Source organism: Staurois parvus, unplaced genomic scaffold, assembly GCF_062004578.1.
Source record: "Staurois parvus isolate SC_StPar_1 unplaced genomic scaffold, SC_StPar_1.0 ptg003607l, whole genome shotgun sequence".
NCBI classification, from domain to species: Eukaryota; Metazoa; Chordata; class Amphibia; order Anura; family Ranidae; genus Staurois; species Staurois parvus.
This window is the reverse complement of record NW_028321403.1, coordinates 56,659-78,629: the sequence shown is the minus strand read 5'-3', so window position 1 is coordinate 78,629 and position 21,971 is coordinate 56,659. Positions and strand designations below refer to the sequence as shown.

General features: G+C 47.8%; 1 protein-coding gene across 1 annotated transcript in view; it reads left to right on the top strand.

The window, feature by feature from the left end:
- The window catches only part of LOC149427622 (uncharacterized), a 68,987-nt gene extending 51,074 nt beyond the window's left edge, over positions 1-17,913 (top strand). The window contains exons 6-10 of the mRNA XM_089667846.1: positions 2,620-2,703; positions 5,531-5,584; positions 7,766-7,837; positions 9,451-9,500; positions 14,312-17,913. Coding sequence (XP_089523972.1) covers positions 2,620-2,703; positions 5,531-5,584; positions 7,766-7,837; positions 9,451-9,482 — 242 coding nt within the window. The 3' untranslated portion in view covers positions 9,483-9,500; positions 14,312-17,913. The remainder of the gene's footprint in view (positions 1-2,619; positions 2,704-5,530; positions 5,585-7,765; positions 7,838-9,450; positions 9,501-14,311) is intronic.
- Positions 17,914-21,971: the final 4,058 nt, after the last annotated feature.

Here is a 21,971-nt window from a genome sequence, read left to right as displayed (position 1 = left end):
GCAGGTCAATGCCCGCCTCATGTGGGGAGAGTATGCAGGCAGTTCCTGGAGGATGAAGGAATTGATACCATTGAATGGCCCCCACGCTCGCCTGATCTAAATCCAATAGAACCCTCTGGGATGTCATGTTTCGGTCCATCTGACACCTCCAGGTTGCACCTCAGACTGTCCAGGAGCTCAGTGATGCCCTGGTCCAGATCTGGGATGAAAACCATCCGTGGTCTCATTAGGAGCCTCCCCCGATGTTGTCAGGCATGCATACAAGCACGGGGTCTACCGAGTCACCCCCTGTCTCTGCCCCCTACCGACCTCCGAGCATCGTTCCTCAGTTCCAATACCTTCCCACCCCTCAGTTCCACCCTTGTGGAGGATAGAAATAAGTAATTTGTATGGAATTTGTTAATGATAACAAGAAAACCAGAAAAATAGATCCCCTGCAGCCAGAAATAATACACTCCCACCCAGCAACAATAGACCCCCCCCCCCCCCCCAGCAACAATGGACAAACCGCAACAAAATATCCTCCACCCCCAGAAACAGTAGATCTTCCCACAGCCAGCATCAATAGACCTTCCAGCAGCCAGCAACAATTGACCAATTCAGTTCTGTTTTACTCTATTCTTTTCTATTTTGTTCTATTCTTTTCAAAATCTAAATTTTGGAAGATGGCTATATCTATTCTATTCAAATCTATTCTATTTTCTTTCTATTCTATTATTTTCTATTCTATTCTTTTGTATTCCTTTATTTTCTATTCTATTCTTTTCTATTTTGTTCTGTTCTGTTCAGTTCTATTCCTGTATTTTCTTCTACAAACATTGGTGAAAGAATGGGTCGCTCTCAGGAGCTCGGTGACTCCAAGCGTGGTCCCGTGATAGGTGGCCACCTGGGCAATAAGTCCATCCGTGACATTTCCTGGCTACTAAATATTCCACGCTCAACTGTTAGTGGGATTATAACAAAGTGGAAGCCACTGGGAACAACAGCCACTCAGCCACCAAGTGGTAGGCCACGTCACATGACAGGGCGGGGTCAGCGCATGTTACAATAAATCTGAAGAATATATTTAAAACAAATATGTTTTTAAAAATATATTCTTCAGATTTTTTTTAACATATAAAAAAGTCATTTTTACATATATTTGTAAATGCATTCCAAAAATGTAGATTTGTATTTTTAAAGACATAAAGTATATTTGAAAAATGTATTTAAAAAAATATTTTTCATATATTTTGTAATAAAAATGCTTTTCAACATGCAGTATATATATATACTGTATATATTGAAATATATTTTGAAATATACTGAATACGGCCAAAATTGTAGTATTTCAAATATATGTCAATATGTTTGGGAAGAATATTTTTTAAATGTATTTTTCTTCCATGTGGGTATAGGAGGTGCCTAAAACAGTCCAGCTAGAGGTAAAGCCAGACACCCCCGAATGATCCAGTCATTCATTTGTAGAATATGTGGAGGGACATTCAGCGCTTGTATCCAATTCCAGACAAATGATTCCTTTGTGTGGCTCCTTGTATGAACCGTGATCCGGCTATGATCACCCAACACCCAACGACACCCAACAACAACATCCAACAACAACACCCAACAACAACATCCAACAACAACATCCAACAACACCCAACAACATCCAACAACACCCAACAACAACATCCAACAACACCCAACAACATCCAACAACACCCAACAACACCCAACGACATCCAACAACATCCAACAACATCCAACAACAACACCCAACAACATCCAACAACATCCAACAACATCCAACAACATCCAACAACAACATCCAACAACACCCAACAACAAGATCCAGAAAAACCCAACAACAACACCCAACAACATCCAACAACTTCCAACAACATCCAACAACACACAACAACATCCAACAACACCCAACAACAAGATCCAGAAAAACCCAACAACAACACCCAACAACACCCAACAACATCCAACAACTTCCAACAACATCCAACAACACACAACAACATCCAACAACATCCAACAACAACATCCAACAACATCCAACAACAACATCCAACAACATCCAACAACTTCCAACAACATCCAACAACACACAACAACATCCAACAACAACATCCAACAACAACAGCCAAGAACATCCAACAACAGCAGCCAACTACATCCAACAACATCCAACTACATCCAACAACATCCAACAACAACAGCCAACAACATCCAACAACAACAGCCAACAACATCCAACAAGATCCAACAATAACATCCAACAACAACATCCAACAACATCCAACGACATCCAACAACACTCAACAACACCCAACGACATTCAACGACACCCAACAACACCCAACGACATCCAACGACACCCAACAACAACATCCAACGACACCCAACAACAACATCCAACGACATCCAACAACACCCAACGACATCCAATGACACCCAACAACAACATCCAACGACATCCAACAACACCCAACAACAACATCCAATGACATCCAACGACACCCAACGACATCCAATGACTCCCAATGACATCCAACGACACCCAACGACATCCAGCAACATCCAATGACACCCAACAACATCCAAAGCCTCTTCTGTTTTATCTTGCAGTGTCCAAGTTTTTGGGGGGATGCATCAACGCGTTTATGGCGAGCGGGGTCCTGTGCTGCGTTGGTTGTTGCTTCTGTTGTAAGCGTGAGTATTGATGGCTTCATTCTTTCATTTGAAGACTTTTGAAGAGCATATGTAGTAAAATATCCAAAGAGGAGCCTCGTTCAAAGAGTCTCCCAAGCACATTATGCTCGGATGGACAAGCTCACAACTTTATCGAGTTAATACACGGCATACACATGACAATCCACGATACAGTATATCCACATTGGGAGTAAAAGCCCAAGATGACCATAGATAAACCGTCAGCATTGAACTTGGATAATGTTGCCTAAGTGCCGGCCTTAACCATCAGTCCTGGGCAAGCATCTGACTGGCCAAAGGCCCCAGGAGACATATGGCAGGTACCATTCATAGCAATATCCACCTGTGACTATCAGGAGGTGTAATGAACCAGGAGGTGTCACGATATGGCGAGAATGGGGGAGTTGTACCGAACACAAGGTCACCTAATTTTCCACAAAAGCCACCAGTCAGTAACAAAGGGTTGAAGTAATGGCGCCACACCACTGCTAAAAAAGGTCCAGATACAACTTCATTCCATGAAAGGGCAGGAGTACAACTCAAGACGCAGCTGAAAGGGATTTGTGCTTCTAATGACCACTGGTAGGTTTCGGTTTCCCGTTGAGCTCAAGAGACCGTGTTCTGGAAGGAAGAAATTCTCACACAAAGGTTTCCAGAAGACAATCTGAATCTTTATTCGTAGATTCTTCTTCTTATATTGTAACAAAGAAAACCATACAATAGGAATTCGCTGGATACTTGTCAAGGCTGTGAACGTGAGATTTCTCAGACCTTGAAATCAGTTACAAGTAACCAACAGTTATTTTCCCACAGAAGTATTTGACTTTTAACTATATCATAGCAGAAACAAATGCTGTTAATACAAAGAAATGATTGGTTAGTTTTCATGCCTTGAGCAGAACTAGATTTAAAAGAATACATGAGTGCAGGCCTATAGCACGTAACTGACACACAACGATACATTTAATTATCTAAACAATATAAGATGAGAAAATGGAGGGCAATGAACATACATTTCCCTTCAGTAGCCAATGCATTTCCGCGGTTATTTCTGCTGAATTTGTTGTTGTATTCTGTCTCTCAGTGTTACACCGAACATTCGATTTTTAGACCGATCATTTCTGTGTGAGGGGCGAACATTCACCATCAGCCGGGGAGCAAATATGCATTTCCTGCACTGTATATTAAAATTGTTAAGCTGAATCTTTGAATAGTTTAGTTAGAAAAAAAAGAAAAGACCGTCCTCCTCCGTAGCGAGCTCTAGTATTGTGAACTCTGTTACGTTCCTGTCTGTGTGTGGCAGCGAGTGATACAGACGTTCTTTTCATAGGTCAGGACTGTGACAGTGGATGCTGCGAATGGATGCGGTTTTTTTTTTTTCAATTACAAATATGTAATAGCAGCTACTGCGCCTGTCAAGTGTTCATTAAAAAGTGAACCTTTCCCAGAGACGATCGATCTGTCTGCCGGTACTTTGTCCCAGAGCAGGAAAATCTGTGTACATGGTGGGAGTGACAGTGTGACCACCAACAGAGCTGTGACAATGAACCGAGAGGGAGGGCAGGATACTGTCTTGGAGGCTGTGGGAAGTTCAAGATCGGTAACCCCCACGATCACTATCCGTTTCAAGCAGGCCATACACGGGTCGAATTCCAAACGATTTTTCGATTGAAAACATCATTCGTTCTGGTGCTGTCAGTGATTTAGAAAATCTGTCATTTTTCACGCATTTTCCAGCATGTCAGTTAAACAAAATGGGGAGGAACCACGAAAATTGTCCGATGCCATCGCTCCGCTAACAGAGCGAAAATCGGCCGATTATTCTTAGGTCCACTTTTCGAATGAAAAATCGTTCGAAAATCGACCCGTGTATGGCCGGCCTTAGGCGGTAGTCCAACATGGTGTCTTTCATAATTTCACCTCAGTACAGATTGTCCTCAACTTTGTTATATTTATGGAACTGCGCCATTGACTGCCACACAAATCAAGAGTTCGTTCATCATTTTGTATGTCCGAAATGTCGTGCCACTTGGTCAATGTGATTCTTGGGTGAAATCACGATGTGCAATGACCCTCGTCCTCGTGATGTGCGATGACCCTCCTCCTCGTGATGTGCGATGACCCTCCTCCTCATGACGTGCGATGACCCTCGTCCTCGTGATGTGCGATGACCCTCCTCCTCGTGATGTGCGATGACCCTCCTCCTCGTGATGTGCGATGACCCTCGTCCTCATGATGTGCGATGACCCTCGTCCTCGTGATGTGCGATGACCCTCCTCCTCATGATGTGCGATGACCCTCGTCCTCATGATGTGTGATGACCATCGTCCTCATGACGTGCAATGACCCTCCTCCTCGTGATGTGCGATCACCCTCGTCCTCATGATGTGCAATGACCCTCCTCCTCGTGATGTGCGATGACCCTCATCCTCGTGATGTGCGATGACCCTCGTCCTCGTGATGTGCGATGACCCTCGTCCTCGTGATGTGCGATGACCTTCCTCCTTGTGATGTGCGATGACCCTTGTCCTCGTGATGTGCGATGACCCTCGTCCTCCTGACGTGCGATGACCCTCGTCCTCATGACGTGCGATGACCCTCGTCCTCGTGATGTGCGATAACCCTCATCCTCATGACGTGCGATGACCCTCGTCCTCATGACGTGCGAAGACCCTCGTCCTCATGACATGCGAAGACCCTCGTCCTCACAATGTGCGAAGACCCTCGTCCTGCCGATACCGTCGATTATTACACATCGCTGTACAGGAAATCATCTCCATAGATCGTCCTCCAGGACCGTCCTCAATTTTATCCTTCTGTTTTCTAGGAAACTGGAAGAAAGGAGTCAGTAACCTTGTTGGTGCCGTCCTCCCCTTCATTGGTGAGACCCTTCATCTTCCTTCTTCTTTCTTCATCTACTTCTTTGTCTTCTTCCTCCTTTCTTTCTTCCTTCTTTTTCTTCCTTTTTTCTTTTTTCTTCATCCTCATCTTCTTCCTTCTATCTTCTTATTCCTTTTTTATCTTTCTTCCTCCTCCTCTTCTTCTTTTTTTCTTCTTCTTTCTTTTGCTTTTTCCTTCGTTCTTTTTTCTTCTTCTTCTTCTTCTTCTTCTTCTTCCTCTTTCTCTTTCTTTCTTTCTTTCTTTCTTTCTTTCTTTCTTTCTTTCTTTTTCTCTCACTGTCCCTCCCACTGATACTAATGATGGGGCACTATTCCACCCACTGACACCAATGATGGGGCACTATTCCTCCCACTTACACCAATCATGGGGCACTATTCCTCCCACTGACACCAATGATGGGGCACTATTCCTCCCATTGACACCAATGATGGGGCACTATTCCCCCCACTGACACCAATGATGGGATACTATTCCTCCCACTGACACCAATGATGGGGCACTATTCCTCCCACTGACACCAATGATGGGGCACTATTCCTCCCACTGACACCAATGATGGGGCACTATTCCTCCCACTGACACCAATGATGGGGCACTATTCCACCCACTGACACCAATGATGGGACACTATTCCTCCCACTGACACCAATGATGGGGCACTATCCCTCCCACTGACACCAATGATGGGGCACTATCCCTCCCACTGACACCAATGATGGGGCACTATTCCTCCCACTGACACCAATGATGGGGCACTATCCCTCCCACTGACACTAATGATGGGGCACTATTCCTCCCACTGACACCAATGATGGGACACTATTCCTCCCACTGATACTAATGATGGGGCACTATTCCTCCCCCTGACACCAATGATGGGGCACTATTCCTCCCACTGACACCAATGATGGGGCACTATTCCTCCCGCTGACACCAATGATGGGGCACTATTCCTCCCACTAATACCAACGATGGGGCACTATTCCTCCCACTGACACCAATGATGGAGCACTATTCCTCCCACTGACACCAATGATGGGGCACTATTCCTCCCACTGACACCAATGATGGGGCACTATTCCTCCCACTGACACCAATGATGGGGCACTATTCCTCCCACTGACACCAATGATGGGGCACTATTCCTTCCACTGACACCAATGATGGGGCACTATTCCCCCCACTGACACCAATGATGGGGCACTATTCCTCCCACTGACACCAATGATGGGGCACTATCCCTCCCACTGACACTAATGATGGGGCACTATTCCTCACACTGACACCAATGATGGGGCACTATTCCCCCCACTGACACTTATGATGTGGCACTATTCCTCCCACTGACACCAATGATGGGACACTATTCCTTCCACTGACACCAATGATGGGGCACTATTCCTCCCACTGATACCAATGATGGGGCACTATTCCTCCCACTGACACCAAAGATGGGACACTATTCCTCCCACTAATACCAATGATGGGGCACTATTCCTCCCACTGACACCAATGATGGGGCACTATTCCTCCCACTGACACCAATGATGGGACACTATTCCTCCCACTGACACCAATGATGGGGCACTATTCCTCCCACTGACACCGATGATGGGGCACTATTCCTCCCACTGACACCGATGATGGGACACTATTCCCCCCACTGACACCGATGATGGGGGCACTATTCCTCCCACTGACACCAATGATGGGGGCACTATTCCTCCCACTGACACCAATGATGGGGCACTATTCCTCCCACTGACACCAATGATGGGGCACTATTCCTCCCACTGACACCAATGGTAAGTCTCACTGGGGCCAATGTGATCTCCCATTCTGCAGCTTCAGGCCAAATGTCCCTAAAGGTTCCATTGTGACACCGATATATTGTGCAATCCGAGGACGGGGGGGGGGGGGGTATACCAAGGCCTCCTCTATGACACCATCATTACAAGTCCTGCAGAACGGATCGGTGACAGGTCCTCTTTAGTATCTTCCATCGCTCCTCTACACAGTCGTCATGGCAAAGCATTGTGTCTGATTGGTCCATATGACCAGATAGGACCGAGGCCGCGTGCTGGAAGATCTCCCCTGTGATTGGCTGCTGGGAACGTTATTGTCACCCAATCTCTGACATTTCATCTTTATATTCTTCCAGAAAAACACTTCGGAGGGGCGGAGGATCCCGAGAAAGGGGAGCGCCTGAGTACAATGGAGGAGAAAGCAGAAGGTGAGCGGGACAAAGGGGCGGGACAAGGGGGTGGGCAGGAGGGGCGGCTGATATCAGGTGAGGTGGGGGGGCACCACAAGGACATTGGGGGGAGGGGGTAAGAATGCCTCCGCTCTATACACTGTGCTGCACATTATATACTTCACACTCCTCCACTCTGTACACTGTGCTGTACATTATATACTTCACACACTTCCGCTCTATACACTGTGCTGTACATTATATACTTCACACTCCTCCACTCTATACACTGTGCTGTACATTATATACTTCACACTCCTCCGCTCTATACACTGTGCTGTACATTATATAATTCACACTCCTCCACTCTATACACTGTGCTGTACATTATATACTTCACACACCTCCGCTCTATACACTGTGCTGTACATTATATACTTCACACACCTCCACTCTATACACTGTGCTGTACATTATATACTTCACACTCCTCCGCTCTATACACTGTGCTGTACATTATATACTCCACACCTCTCCCCTCTGTACACTGTGCTGTACATTATATACTCCACACCTCTCCCCTCTGTACACTGTGCTGTACATTATATACTCCACACCCCTCCTCTCTGTACACTGTGCTGTACATTATATACTTCACACACCTCCGCTCTATACACTGTGCTGTACATTATATACTTCACACACCTCCACTCTATACACTGTGCTGTACATTATATACTTCACACTCCTCCACTCTGTACACTGTGCTGCACATTATATACTTCACACACCTCCACTCTGTACACTGTGCTGTACATTATATACTCCACACCTCTCCCCTCTGTACACTGTGCTGTACATTATATACTCCACACCTCTCCCCTCTGTACACTGTGCTGTACATTATATACTCCACACCCCTCCTCTCTGTACACTGTGCTGTACATTATATACTTCACACACCTCCGCTCTATACACTGTGCTGTACATTATATACTTCACACTCCTCCACTCTATACACTGTGCTGCACATTATATACTTCACACTCCTCCACTCTATACACTGTGCTGTACATTATATACTTCACACTCCTCCACTCTATACACTGTGCTGCACATTATATACTTCACACTCCTCCACTCTATACACTGTGCTGTACATTATATACTTCACACTCCTCCACTCTATACACTGTGCTGTACAGTATATACTTCACACTCCTCCACTCTATACACTGTGCTGTACATTATATACTTCACACTCCTCTGCTCTATACACTGTGCTGTACATTATATACTCCACACTCCTCCACTCTATACACTGTGCTGTACATTATATACTTCACACTCCTCCGCTCTATACACTGTGCTGTACATTATATACTTCACACTCCTCCGCTCTATACACTGTGCTGTACATTATATACTTCACACTCCTCCACTCTATACACTGTGCTGCATCTTATATGCTGCTGGATACTTTGCTGTATAGAACGAGCGGTACAATATAGCCCCTCCCCCACCTATAACCCCTCCCCCACCACCTCCAGCTCACCAATCAGCAGGTTTGGTTGCTCCTTTTCACCCTCCTGTTGCGGTATGACATCTCTGCACACAGAGCTCCCCACTAACACGTCTTCTTTCTCTTGTAGGAGGAGACAAGGAAGATGTGGAGAAGGAGTAGACGGTCCATGCCCAGAAGGTGAGTCCTGGGGAGAGGCGGGATATTGGGGAGCCCTCCTGAAATACCTTGCTGCCTTATCCTCCCTTTCTGAGAACCTGATTGGCCGCCCTGTGGCAGCACAGACCTTCTGGAACCGTTCCCTCCTCAGACACTTTCATGAATGAAACCAGCTGGGAGGCGGATGGATCTCAACGGGTTCAAATTCTTGAAGGAGCCTACAAAACAATATCCGTGAGGCCATCTGACCCTTCCCGGCTTTCGGGACACTGGTTTCCAGTCATGGGTTCTAGATGGTGCTGGGAGCAACCGAATTGTCTTGAATTGTCCCGTCCCCCCAATAGACATTCATCCCTTCCCGCATATTCCAAACAAGCAGTAAATAGGCTACAAAAGAAGCCCTCACTGACCTCTGCAGCTGCAGGAACCCTGGAGTAAGTCCTTCAGATTGACAACAGAAGCAGTGAAGATGCCAACGTCTGGTTTCAGTGACGGGCTTTCCTCTTCCCATGCGCCTGATCTGAGATTCTAATTGGCCGCCCTGTGGCAGCACAGACCTTCTGAAACAGATCCCACCAAAGGCACTTTCAGGAATGAAACCAGCTGGGAGACAGATGTATCTCAACCGGTTAAAATTCTTGGAGGAGCCTACAAAATAAAATCCTTCCCAACTTTTGGTATACTGGTTTCCATTCATGGCTTCTAGTTGGTGCTGGGAGCTACACGGGGGGGGGGAAGGAAGTTGGGCAGTAATGGAATCCTGGAAATTGTTTGTAAGGCTGATCTGAGATTCTAATTGGCCGCCCTGTGGCAGCACGGACCTTCTGGAACAGTTCCTTCCACAGGCACTTTCATGAATGAAACCAGCTGGGAAACGGATGTATCTCAACCTGTTAAAATTGTTGGAGGAGCCTACAAAACAATGTCCGTGAGGACATCAAACCCTTCCCAGCTTTCGGTATACTGGTTTCCAGTCATGGGTTCTAGATGGTGCTGGGAGCTACACGGGGGGGAGAGGAAGTTGAGCAGTAATGGAATCCTGGAAATTGTTTGTAAGGCTGGTCTACAGCCTAGCCACATGTCTATTTTAAGGTTCCCATTACTGCTCAACTTCCTCTCCCCCCCATGTAGCTCCCAGCACCATCTAGAAGCCATGACTGGAAACCAGTATACCGAAAGCTGTGAAGGGCTAGTCGTTGCTTGACATGTGTTGCGCCTTCCACGTGCACCTTGCTGCAAAGGCCAGTTATAGGTCGGGTTGGTTGTCGTTTGTTCGTAAGGCTGGTCTCCAGCCTAGCCACATGTCTAACGACACCCACTCCAACCTAGAACTGGCCTTTGCAGCAAGGTGCACGTGGAAGGGTGCAACACATGTCAAACAACGACTAACCCTTCCCAGCTTTTGGTATACTGGTTTCCAGTCATGGCTTCTAGATGCTGCTGGGAGCTACACGGGGGAGAGGAAGTTGGGCAGTAATGGAATCCTTGAGCACGTGGAAGGGCAAACAATGACAAAGAAAAGATTCCAGCTCAACTTACCAACCAGCCTGAAACCAACCAAATTGTCCCGTCCCCTCACCAATAGACATTCAGCCCTTCCAGAATATTCCAAACAAGCAGTAAATAGGCTACAAAAGAAGCCCTCACTGACCTCTTTAGCTTCAGGAACTCTGGAGTAATTCCTGCAAATTGACAACGGAAGCAGTGGAGATGCCAACCTCTGGTTTCAGTGACGGGCTTTCCTCTTCCTGTGCTCCTGATCTGAGATTCTAATTGGCCGCCCTGTGGCAGCACAGACCTTCTGGAACAGTTCCCACCACAGTCACTTTCATGAATGAAACCAGCTGGGAGACAGATGTATCTCAACCGGTTAAAATTCTTGGAGGAGCCTACAAAACAATATCCGTGAGGCCATCAAACCCTTCCCAGCTTTCGGTATACTGGTTTCCAGTCATGGCTTCTAGATGGTGCTGGGAGCTACATGGGGGGGGGAGGGGAAGTTGGGCAGCAATGGAATCCTGAAAATAGACATGTGTCTAGGCTGTAGACCAGCCTTACGAACAAACGACAACCAACCCGACCTATAACTGGCCTTTGCAGCAAGGTGCACGTGGAAGGGTACAACGCATGTCAAACAATGACTAACCCTTCCCAGCTTTCGGTATACTGGTTTCCAGTCATGGCTTCTAGATGCTGTTGGGAGCTACACGGGGGAGAGGAAGTTGGGCAGTAATGGAATCCTTGAGCACGTGGAAGGGCAAACAATGACAAAGAAAAGATTCCAGCTCGACTTACCAAGCAGCCTGAAACCAACCGAATTGTCCCGCCCCCTCACCAATAGACATTCAGCCCTTCCAGAATATTCCAAACAAGCAGTAAATAGGCTACAAAAGAAGCCCTCACTGACCTCTGCAGCTGCAGGAACCCTGGAGTCATTCCTTCAAATTGACAACGGAAGCAGTGGAGATGCCAACGTCTGGTTTCAGTGATGGGCTTTCCTCTTCCTGTGCTCCTGATCTGAGATTCTAATTGGCCGCCCTGTGGCAGCACAGACCTTCTGAAACAGTTCCCTCCACAGGCACTTTCATGAATGAAACCAGCTGGGAGATGGATGGATCTCAACCGGTTAAAATTCTTGGAGGAGCCTACAAAAAACAATATCCGTGAGGCCATCGAACCCTTCCCAACTTTCGGTATACTGGTTTCCAGTCATGGCTTCTCGATGGTGCTGGGAGCTACATGTGTGGGGGGGGGGGGGAGTTGGGCAGCAATGGAATCCTGGAAACAGACATGTGTCTAGGCTGTAGACCAGCCTTACGAACAAACGACAATCACCCCAACCTACAGTATAACTGGCCTTTCCACCACACCGCCTACCAGCCACCTCTGTCAGATGCTGTCACGTGTCGTAAGCTTACTAATGTGTCCTTTACTGTATTGATACTGTGTTCCTCACGGTGGACATGTTGTCCAAGTGGTGAGGCAAGGAAAGAGCGATGAAGAGCTCATGCACTACAGAGAGGTCCAGAATAGAGAGATGGTTCAGGCCACCTATGAAGCAGCAGGGACCAGACAACCAGGTGTGAAGGTGACCAGATCCGGCTACTTTCCCATTAGAAAATGTTGAGTTCCTACTTGAGAGATCTAGAGAGAGTAGCAGATGGGTGACATGTTGTCCAAGTGTTGAAGCAAGGATAATGCGATGAGGAGCCCATGGACTACAGAGAGGTTCAGAGTCAGGGCCACCTATGAAGCAGCAGGGACCAGATAACCAGGGGTGAAGGTGACCAAATCTGGCTACCTTCCCATTAGAGAATGTTGAGTTCCTCCTCAGGAGCTCTAGAGGGAGCAGCAGATGGGTGACATGCTGTCCAAGTGGAGAGGCAAGGATAGAGTGATGAGGAGCCCATGGACTACAGAGAGGTCCAGCTGGCCACCTATGAAGCAGCAGGGACCAGATAACCAGGGGTGAAGGTGACCAGATCTGGCTACCTTCCCATTAGACAATGTTGAGTTCCTCAGGAGATCTAGAGAGAGTAGCAGATGGGTGACATGCTGTCCATGTGGTGAGGCATTCCCTGCTGGTGCGCCCAGTGAAGGCCAAGCCCTCAGCTACACTTTCTGATCCCCAGCTTGGCCAGGAGGTCCCTCCCAATGTGGGATACTGGAAGCCAGGGTGAAGATTCCAAACTGCACCCCCTCCCCCAAGGGGAAGTAGTGGGCGGGGCTAACATCAGTGGGGCAGCCCCAAAATGGTAGTGGCTTACGCTAAGATAGTGGTGGCACACCACAGAGAACGGAACAGTTTAATATACAATTACGGGGCTAACAGGGGCCCCAAGTAGTGTGAAAAAAATGTCCCTGCCTTGGTAGTGTCAATAGAAGGAAAAAAAAATACCCATGTGCCAGTGGTGTCACTGGAAGTTAAAAAAAATGTTCCTTTGTCAGTGATGTTGCTAGAAGGAAAAAAATTCCCCTGCATTGGTGGTGTCAGAGGCAACATAAAAAGATCTCTGTGTTGGTGGTGCCACTGGAAGGAAAAATGTCCCTTCATTGGTGGTGTCACTGGAAGGAAAATGTCCCTGTGTTAGTGGTGTCACTAGAAGGAAAATGTCCCTGTGTTAGTGGTGTCACTGGAAGGAAAAATGCCCCTGTGTTAGTGGTGTCACTGGAAGGAAAAATGCCCCTGTGTTAGTGGTGTCACTGGAAGGAAAAATGCCCCTGTGTTAGTGGTGTCACTCGAAGGAAAATGCCCCTGTGTTAGTGGTGTCACTGGAAGGAAAAATGCCCCTGTGTTAGGGGTGTCACTGGAAGGAAAATGCCCCTGTGTTAGTGGTGTCACTGGAAGGAAAATGTCCCTGTGTTAGTGGTGTCACTGGAAGGAAAATGTCCCTGTGTTAGTGGTGTCACTGGAAGGAAAAATGTCCTTGGGTTAGTGGTGTCACTGGAAGGAAAATGTCACTGTGTTAGTGGTGTCACTGGAAGGAAAATGTCCCTGTGTTAGTGGTGTCACTGGAAGGAAAATGTCCCTGTGTTAGTGGTGTCACTGGAAGGAAAATGTCCCTGTGTTAGTGGTGTCACTGGAAGGAAAAATGTCCCTGCGTTAGTGGTGTCACTGGAAGGAAATAGGGGACCCCCCCCTGTGCTGGTGTACCAGCACCCCTCACCCATATAATAACATTGTGTCCAGGGCACGTGCCCTCCTGCCCCCCATGTCATAGCCCCGTTTCCTAGCCCCGCCCCCACCCCTCTAGCCCCACCCCCTAGCCCCACATTTGTCTGATAATCGCTGCCTGTGTGAACAATAATTTTTCTCTTTTGTGTCTCCTCAGCGATGTGACAGAAACAACCTCATTTCACAGTCTGGATCTTGAAGGACAACCCCCCCCCCCGATATGATGAGTCGGTGGATATGTACCCCTCCAGCATCTTCTTCATATTCCTGGACTGTGAATCACTTCCCGACATTCTGCTGCCAAATGCAGAGGCTGAACCCCCCCGAGAACCTGGAACATGGCTTCACCCTTCCACCATGACACATCCCTCCATCTTCTCCCTGTATATATCTCCTCCCTATATACCTTATCCCTGTATACTGGATATCCCTCAATGAACCTTCCCTCCTCACCTCCATCAATGAGCCCCCACCTCCATCAATGAACCTTCTCTCCCCACCTCCATCAATGAGCCTTCCCTCCTCTCCTCCATCAATGAGCCTTCCCTCTTCTCCTCCATCAATGAACCTTCCCTCCCCACCTCCTTCAGCGAGCCTTCCCCCCACTTCTATCAATGAGCCTTCTCTTCCCACCTCCATCAATGAACCTTCCCTCCCTCCATCAATGAGCCTTTCCTCCCTCCATCAATGTGCCTTCCCTCCCTCCATCAATGAGCCTTTCCTCCCTCCATCAATGTGCCTTCCCTCCCTCCATCAATGAGCCTTCCCTCCCTCCATCAATGTGCCTTCCCTCCCTCCATCAATGTGCCTTCCCTCCCTCCATCAATGAGCCTTCCCTCCCTCCATCAATGAGCCTTCCCTCCCTCCATCAATGTGCCTTCCCTCCCTCCATCAATGAGCCTTCCCTCCCTCCATCAATGAGCCTTCCCTCCCTCCATCAATGAGCCTTCCCTCCCTCCATCAATGTGCCTTCTCTCCCTCCATCAATGAGCCTTCCCTCCCTCCATCAATGTGCCTTCTCTCCCTCCATCAATGTGCCTTCCCTCCTTCCATCAATGAGCCTTCCCTCCCTCCATCAATGAGCCTTCCCTCCCTCCATCAATGAGCCTTCTCTCCCTCCATCAATGAGCCTTCCCTCCCTCCATCAATGAGCCTTCCCCCCCACTTCTATCAATGAGCCTTCCCTTCCCACCTCCATCAATGAACCTTCCCTCCCCACCTCCATAAATGAGCCTTCCTTCCCCACCTCCATCAATGAACCTTCCCTCCCCACCTCCATAAATGAGCCTTCCTTCCCCACCTCCATCAATGAGCCTTCCCTCCCTCCATCAATGAGCCTTTCCTCCCTCCATCAATGTGCCTTCCCTCCCTCCATCAATGAGCCTTCCCTCCCTCCATCAATGTGCCTTCCCTCCCTCCATCAATGTGCCTTCCCTCCTTCCATCAATGAGCCTTCCCTCCCTCCATCAATGAGCCTTCCCTCCCTCCATCAATGTGCCTTCCCTCCCTCCATCAATGAGCCTTCCCTCCCTCCATCAATGAGCCTTCCCTCTCTCCATCAATGTGCCTTCCCTCCCTCCATCAATGTGCCTTCCCTCCCTCCATCAATGAGCCTTCCCTCCCTCCATCAATGTGCCTTCCCTCCTTCCATCAATGAGCCTTCCCTCCTTCCATCAATGAGCCTTCCCTCCCTCCATCAATGAGCCTTCCCTCCCTCCATCAATGAGCCTTCCCTCCTTCCATCAATGTGCCTTCCCTCCCTCCATCAATGAGCCTTCCCTCCCTCCATCAATGAGCCTTCCCTCCCTCCATCAATGAGCCTTAGCCCCCCATGACCCTGTCACCAGTAGGCTGGTTCTCCTTCCTTGGACCACTTTTGGTCAGTACGTGCCATTGCCAGAAGGTTTGCTGTGTTTCCAGCACAGTCTCAAGAGCAGGAGATTCCAGGAGACAAGAGCACGGAGGAGATTCCAGGAGACGAGAGCATGGAGGAGATTCCAGGAGACAAGAGCATGGAGGAGGTTCCAGGAGACAAGAGCACGGAGGAGATTCCAGGAGACAAGAGCACGGAGGAGATTCCAGGAGACAAGAGCGTGGAGGAGATTCCAGGAGACAAGAGCATGGAGGAGATTCCAGGAGACAGACAGTTCCTCTAGGAGGGCTGGACAGGGCCGTAGAAGGTCCTTAACCCATCAGCAGGACCAGTATCTGCTCCTTGGTGCAAGGAGGAACAGGAGGAGCCCTGCCAGAGCCCTACAAAATGACCTCCAGCAGGCCACTGGTGTGAATGTCTCTGACCAAACAATCAGAAACAGACTTCATGAGGGTGGCCTGAGGGCCCAACATCCTCTAGTGGGCCCTGTGCTCACTGCCCAGCATCATAGAGCTGGATTGGCATTTGCCATTGAACCCCAGAATTGGCAGGTCCACCACTGGCACCCTGTGCTTTTCACAGATGAGAGCAGGTTCCCCCTGAGCACATGTGACAGACGTGACAGGGTCTGGAGAAGCCGTGGAGAACGTTCTGCTGCCTGTAACATGGTTCAGCATGACTGTTCTGGTGGTGGGTCAGTGATGGTCTGGGGGGGCATCTCCATGGAGGGACACATAGACCTCTACAGGCTAGACAATGGCACCGTGACTGCTATTAGGTATGGGGATGAAATCCTTGGATCCATTGTCACATCCTACAATGGTGCAGGGGTCCTGGGTTCCTCCTGGTGCAGTGGGTCCTGGGTTCCTCCTGGTGCAGTGGGTCCTGGGTTCCTCCTGGTGCAGTGGGTCTTGTAGGTCGATCATTTCCATCCAATGATGGGGCGTCCTTACGTTCCTCACCCATCCCCCGTCCATGTCAGTATAGAGATCCAGCAGGAGATTCCTCCCCATTGAGATCTGATGGGTTGTCAAAGTCTTTAAATTTCTTGAGCCGAGTATATTATCCCCCTACATACAGTATAGCCTACTACGCTCTATAATTCCTCATCTTGATTTCCCTTTAAATATGTCCCCCTCTATACCTCATCCCTCATATCCCCTCCCCCATCACCCCCTGCCTATAGTCCCCTCTATACCTCATCCCTCATATCCCCTCCCCCATCACCCCCTGCCTATAGTCCCCTCTATACCTCATCCCTCATATCCCCTCCCCCATCACCCCCTGCCTATAGTCCCCTATATACCCCTCCCCTCGTATCTCCATATAGTCCCCTATATACCTCTACCCTCATATCCCCTCCCCCATCACCCCCTGCCTATAGTCCCCTATTTACCTCTTCCCTCATATCCCCTCCCCCATCACCCCCTGCCTATAGTCCCCTATATACCTCTCCCCCCATATCCCCTCCCCCATCACCCCCTGCCTATAGTCCCCTATATACCTCTCCCCTCATATCCCCTCCCCCATCACCCCCTGCCTATAGTCCCCTATATACCCCTCCCCTCGTATCCCCTCCCCCATCACCCCCTGCCTATAGTCCCCTATATACCCCTCCCCTCGTATCTCCATATAGTCCCCTATATACTATAGTCCCCCCTCCTTACCACTCATCATTTTTTTTACACTTTTTTGTTACATTGTTACGATTTTGGATTTTTCAGACGGCCGCTTGCGCTCCATCTGGGGTCGCTCTGCCTGGAGTGGATTCTGGTAAACTCTATTAGAAATAAACTGATGTTTTATATCCTTTTTTTGTTTTTTTTTTGTTTTGTTTTATGTTGCAAATAATTATTATGAAATAAAAAATGATTAAAATAAATAAATCCCGGCACCTCTATTCTGAAAAAAATATGAATTCTGAGTTCCGACCGGCTAAGACCGGCGTTTATTTTCTTCAAATGGGTTTTACATTCCCGTACGGGTCAACAGAGAAGCAAAACCCGCTGGAGGCGGGTCAGAGGGAGGTCAGCTGCAGGTCAAATGCGCCCGCCGAGAGTCTCAAACGGATGCCATTGACATTTTTTTTACAGCGGCGTTGAACCCAAAACTGGAAGTGCGGTCACACCCGGTGCGATTTGGGAGTTGAAATCGCATCTAATGAATGTGAATGTCGGCGTCTTCGCACGTGCGATTTGCTGTGGCGAGGTTTCTAAAGTGATTCTTGAGTGACTTTTTCTGCAGTTTTCCCCATAGCAGATTAACACCGCAGAGGTCCTCAGCCTATGCCCAGGTACAGAAGAGTTCACGCCTGGTCCGGAGTCCGCGCTATGGTGCTAAGCGAGTGCCTGAGGTTGGGTAGCCTCTTGCAGTAGGGAGCTGCTGTTGGTGCTCTCTCCATGCGTGGTCCACCTCCTATAGCAATGGGAGCAGATTCAGGCCGCAGAGGTCCTCAGCCTATGCCCAGGTACAGAAGAGTTCACGCATGGAGTCTGCGCTATGTGCACAGCGGGACCCCATACCATTACTGTAGCAGTGATACGCTGGATAGGTGGATGCGGACAAATCTCAGCATGTCCTTTCTAGATACCAACTACTGAGAAGGTGTACATTGTCACGGGGACCCGAGAGTTGACTGTCCATCTCTAAAAACAGAAGGTCCACCTTAAGGTCGAGTATTACCCCCATGGCAGCCTCAGCCTTGTCCCAGGGCACTGAAGAAAATGGCACAAGAGCAAAGGTACCCGAAGTGTAGTAAAGTGATCCAGTTACAGGTGCCTAGCATTGCCCAGAAGAACCCACCCCAAGGTAGGACTCTCATGTGACCCTTGCTTGGCGACTAACTAGGAGGGAAACATGTAGGACATGATGACCACCACATTGCCCTACCCTGCCTGCCCTGATGTGTGGTCTGTATCCTGGACATCCATGTCCGCTGCTAGCCCTGACCTATTCCTGTCCACAGTTCACTCATGGTGATTGGAGGTGGTTGGAGGTAGATGGAGGTGGTTGGAGGTGGTTGGAGGTGATTGGGGGTGGATGGAGGTGGTTGGAGGTGGTAGGAGGTGGTTGGAGGTGGATGGAAGTGATTGGAGGTGGGTGGGTGGATGGAGGTGGTTGGAGGTGGATGGAGGTGATTGGAGGTGGATGGAGGTGGTTGGAGGTGATTGGAGGTGGTTGGAGGTGGTAGGAGGTGGATGGAGGTGGTTGGAGGTGGATGGAGGTGGTTGGAGGTGATTGGAGGTGGATGGAGGTGGTTGGAGGTGGTTGGAGGTGGATGGAGGTGGTTGGAGGTGATTGGAGGTGGTTGGAGGTGGTAGGAGGTGGATGGAGGTGGTTGGAGGTGGATGGAGGTGGTTGGAGGTGATTGGAGGTGGATGGAGGTGGTTGGAGGTGGTTGGAGTCGAAGAGCGTGCCATGACTTGGTAACTATGGTAAGAACTCCTTGGCTGGTTGTCCTGGCTGGTTGTCCTGGCTGGTTGTCCTGGCTGGTTGTGCTGGCTGGTTGTCCTGGCTGGTTGTCCTGGCTGGTTGTCCTGGTTGGTTGTGCTGGCTGGTTGTGCTGGCTGGTTGTCCTGGTTGGTTGTCCTGGCTGGTTCCGAAAGTATCTCAGGGGAGGGTGCAGCTCCTCGGATATAATTTACTAGAAAAGAAGAACTTGCCCTTCCCCATCCCCTCCCCCTTGGAGAAAAGTCGTCTGATTGGCTGAGACTCTTGTAGAGTTGTTGGTCGCTCATATCAGGTTCTATTCATTCTGACGATCGTTCCATTCCCAAACGTTGCCGGGCTTCTACATGTCTGTATGGCGTTTCAATGGACCCGGACCATTGGGAAGGGCACAGCTAGTGCTGGGCTTTCTCTTTGCCCGGCTCCCCGGGGTCACGGTGGCCCCCTGTACTAGACACGTGCAGTCTGTTTCATTCCGAATCCAAATTCGGATGAATTTTACGTTATTCGGAGATTGGGATGTAACCGAATTACAATAGCAATAAATTCAAACGGATATGAAATACCGAAAAGAAATTTGGCTGAAATTCGAATCGATTCGAAAACCAATTCGAAAAACAATTCGAATTTGAAAACAAGGATAGAATAAAATAGAGCAGAAAATAAAGAAATAGAAAATAAAAGAATAGAATAGAAAAGAATAGAACAGTAAAATAGAACACAATAGAATAGAAAAATAAAGGAATAGAAAAGAACAGAAGCCATTAGAATAGCAAATATTAGAATAAAAAAATCAAAGACTAGAATACAAAAGAATAGAGAAAAATAGAACAGAAAATAAAGGAACAGAATAGAATCAATTAGAATAGAATAGAAAAGATTAGAATAGAATTGAGAATCAAGGAATAGAATAGAATGGAATAGAATAGAATAGAATAAAATAGAAAAAATATAACTGCCTTCCAAAATTAGAATTTTGAATAGAGTGAATTTGAACAGAATCCATTAGAATAGAATGTAAAATAATAGAAAAGATTAGAATAGAAAATCAAAGAATAGAATAGAAAAGAATAGAGTAAAACAGAGCAAAATAGAACACAAAATAAAGGAACGGAATAGAATGAATTAGAATAGAATAGAAAAGATTAGAATAGAACATGAAGAAATAGAATAGAAAATATTAGAACAGAAAAGAGAATCAAGGAATAGAATAGAATAAAATAGAATAGTATAAAAAAAATAGAATAGAATAAAATAGAAAAAAATATAACTGCCTTCCGAAATTGGAATTTTGAATCGAATGAATGAAAAATATATTTTTAAATGCCTTTGGAAAATACATTTAAATTAAATGTTTTGAATGTATTTACAAGTATATTTAAAAATGCATTTTTTTAGATGTTCAAAAATATCTGGAAAATATATTAAAAAATATATTTTTTTAAATATACGCCTTTGGAAAATTTATTTTTGAAATTTTCTTTTAGAAATTTATTTTAGAAATACAAGCGGATTGTCCAACACCTTTGCACAACCAACTACATCCTTCCTGGCTCCATTACCAAACCTATGATGGTGCAAATTCTCCCGTAGGGTACAAGCTCCGCCCCCAGCGACCTGCCGTGACTCCAATTGTCTCTTGGCGGGACGTCACGCATTTTTATTTCCTCCTGAAATTGCTGGATTTCACTTTCTTTGGGCTGCTTGTAGATTCTAGATAGACTCTTTACAGATTTCCTTCTTATATCCCACATGAAAAAAATTTAAAATGTATTTTAAAAATATTCTTCCCAATATTTCGACATTTATTTGAAATACTACAATTTTGGCCAAATTCAATATATTTCAAAATATATATATATACTGCATGTTGAAATGCATTTTTATTACAAAATATATGAAAAAAAAATTTAAAAAATGCATTTTCAAATATACTGTATGTCTTTAAAAATACAAATCTACAAGGGGGACACTGGTGCCCAGTAGGGGGGGGGGACACTGGTGCTCAGTGGGGGAGAGAAGGGGGCACCGGTGCTCAGTAGGGGGGGGGGACACTGGTGCCCAGTAGGGGGGGGGACACTGGTGCCCAGTAGGGGGGGGGGACACTGGTGCTCAGTGGGGGAGAGAAGGGGACACCGGTGCTCAGTAGGGGGGGGGGACACTGGTGCTCAGTGGGGGAGAGAAGGGGGCACTGGTGCTCAGTGGGGGGGGGACACTGGTGCTCAGTAGGGAGAGAAGGGGGACACTGATGCTCAGTGGGGGGGGGGGGCACTGGTGCTCAGTGGAGAGAGAAGGGGGGCACTGGTGCTCAGTGGGGGGGGGACACTGGTGCTCAGTAGGGAGAGAAGGGGGACACTGGTGCTCAGTGGGGAGAGAAGGGGACACTGGTGCTCAGTGGGGAGAGAAGAGGGACACTGGTGCTCAGTGGGGGGGGGGGACACTGGTGTTCAGTAGGGAGAGAAGGGGAACACTGGTGCTCAGTGGGGGGGGGGCACTG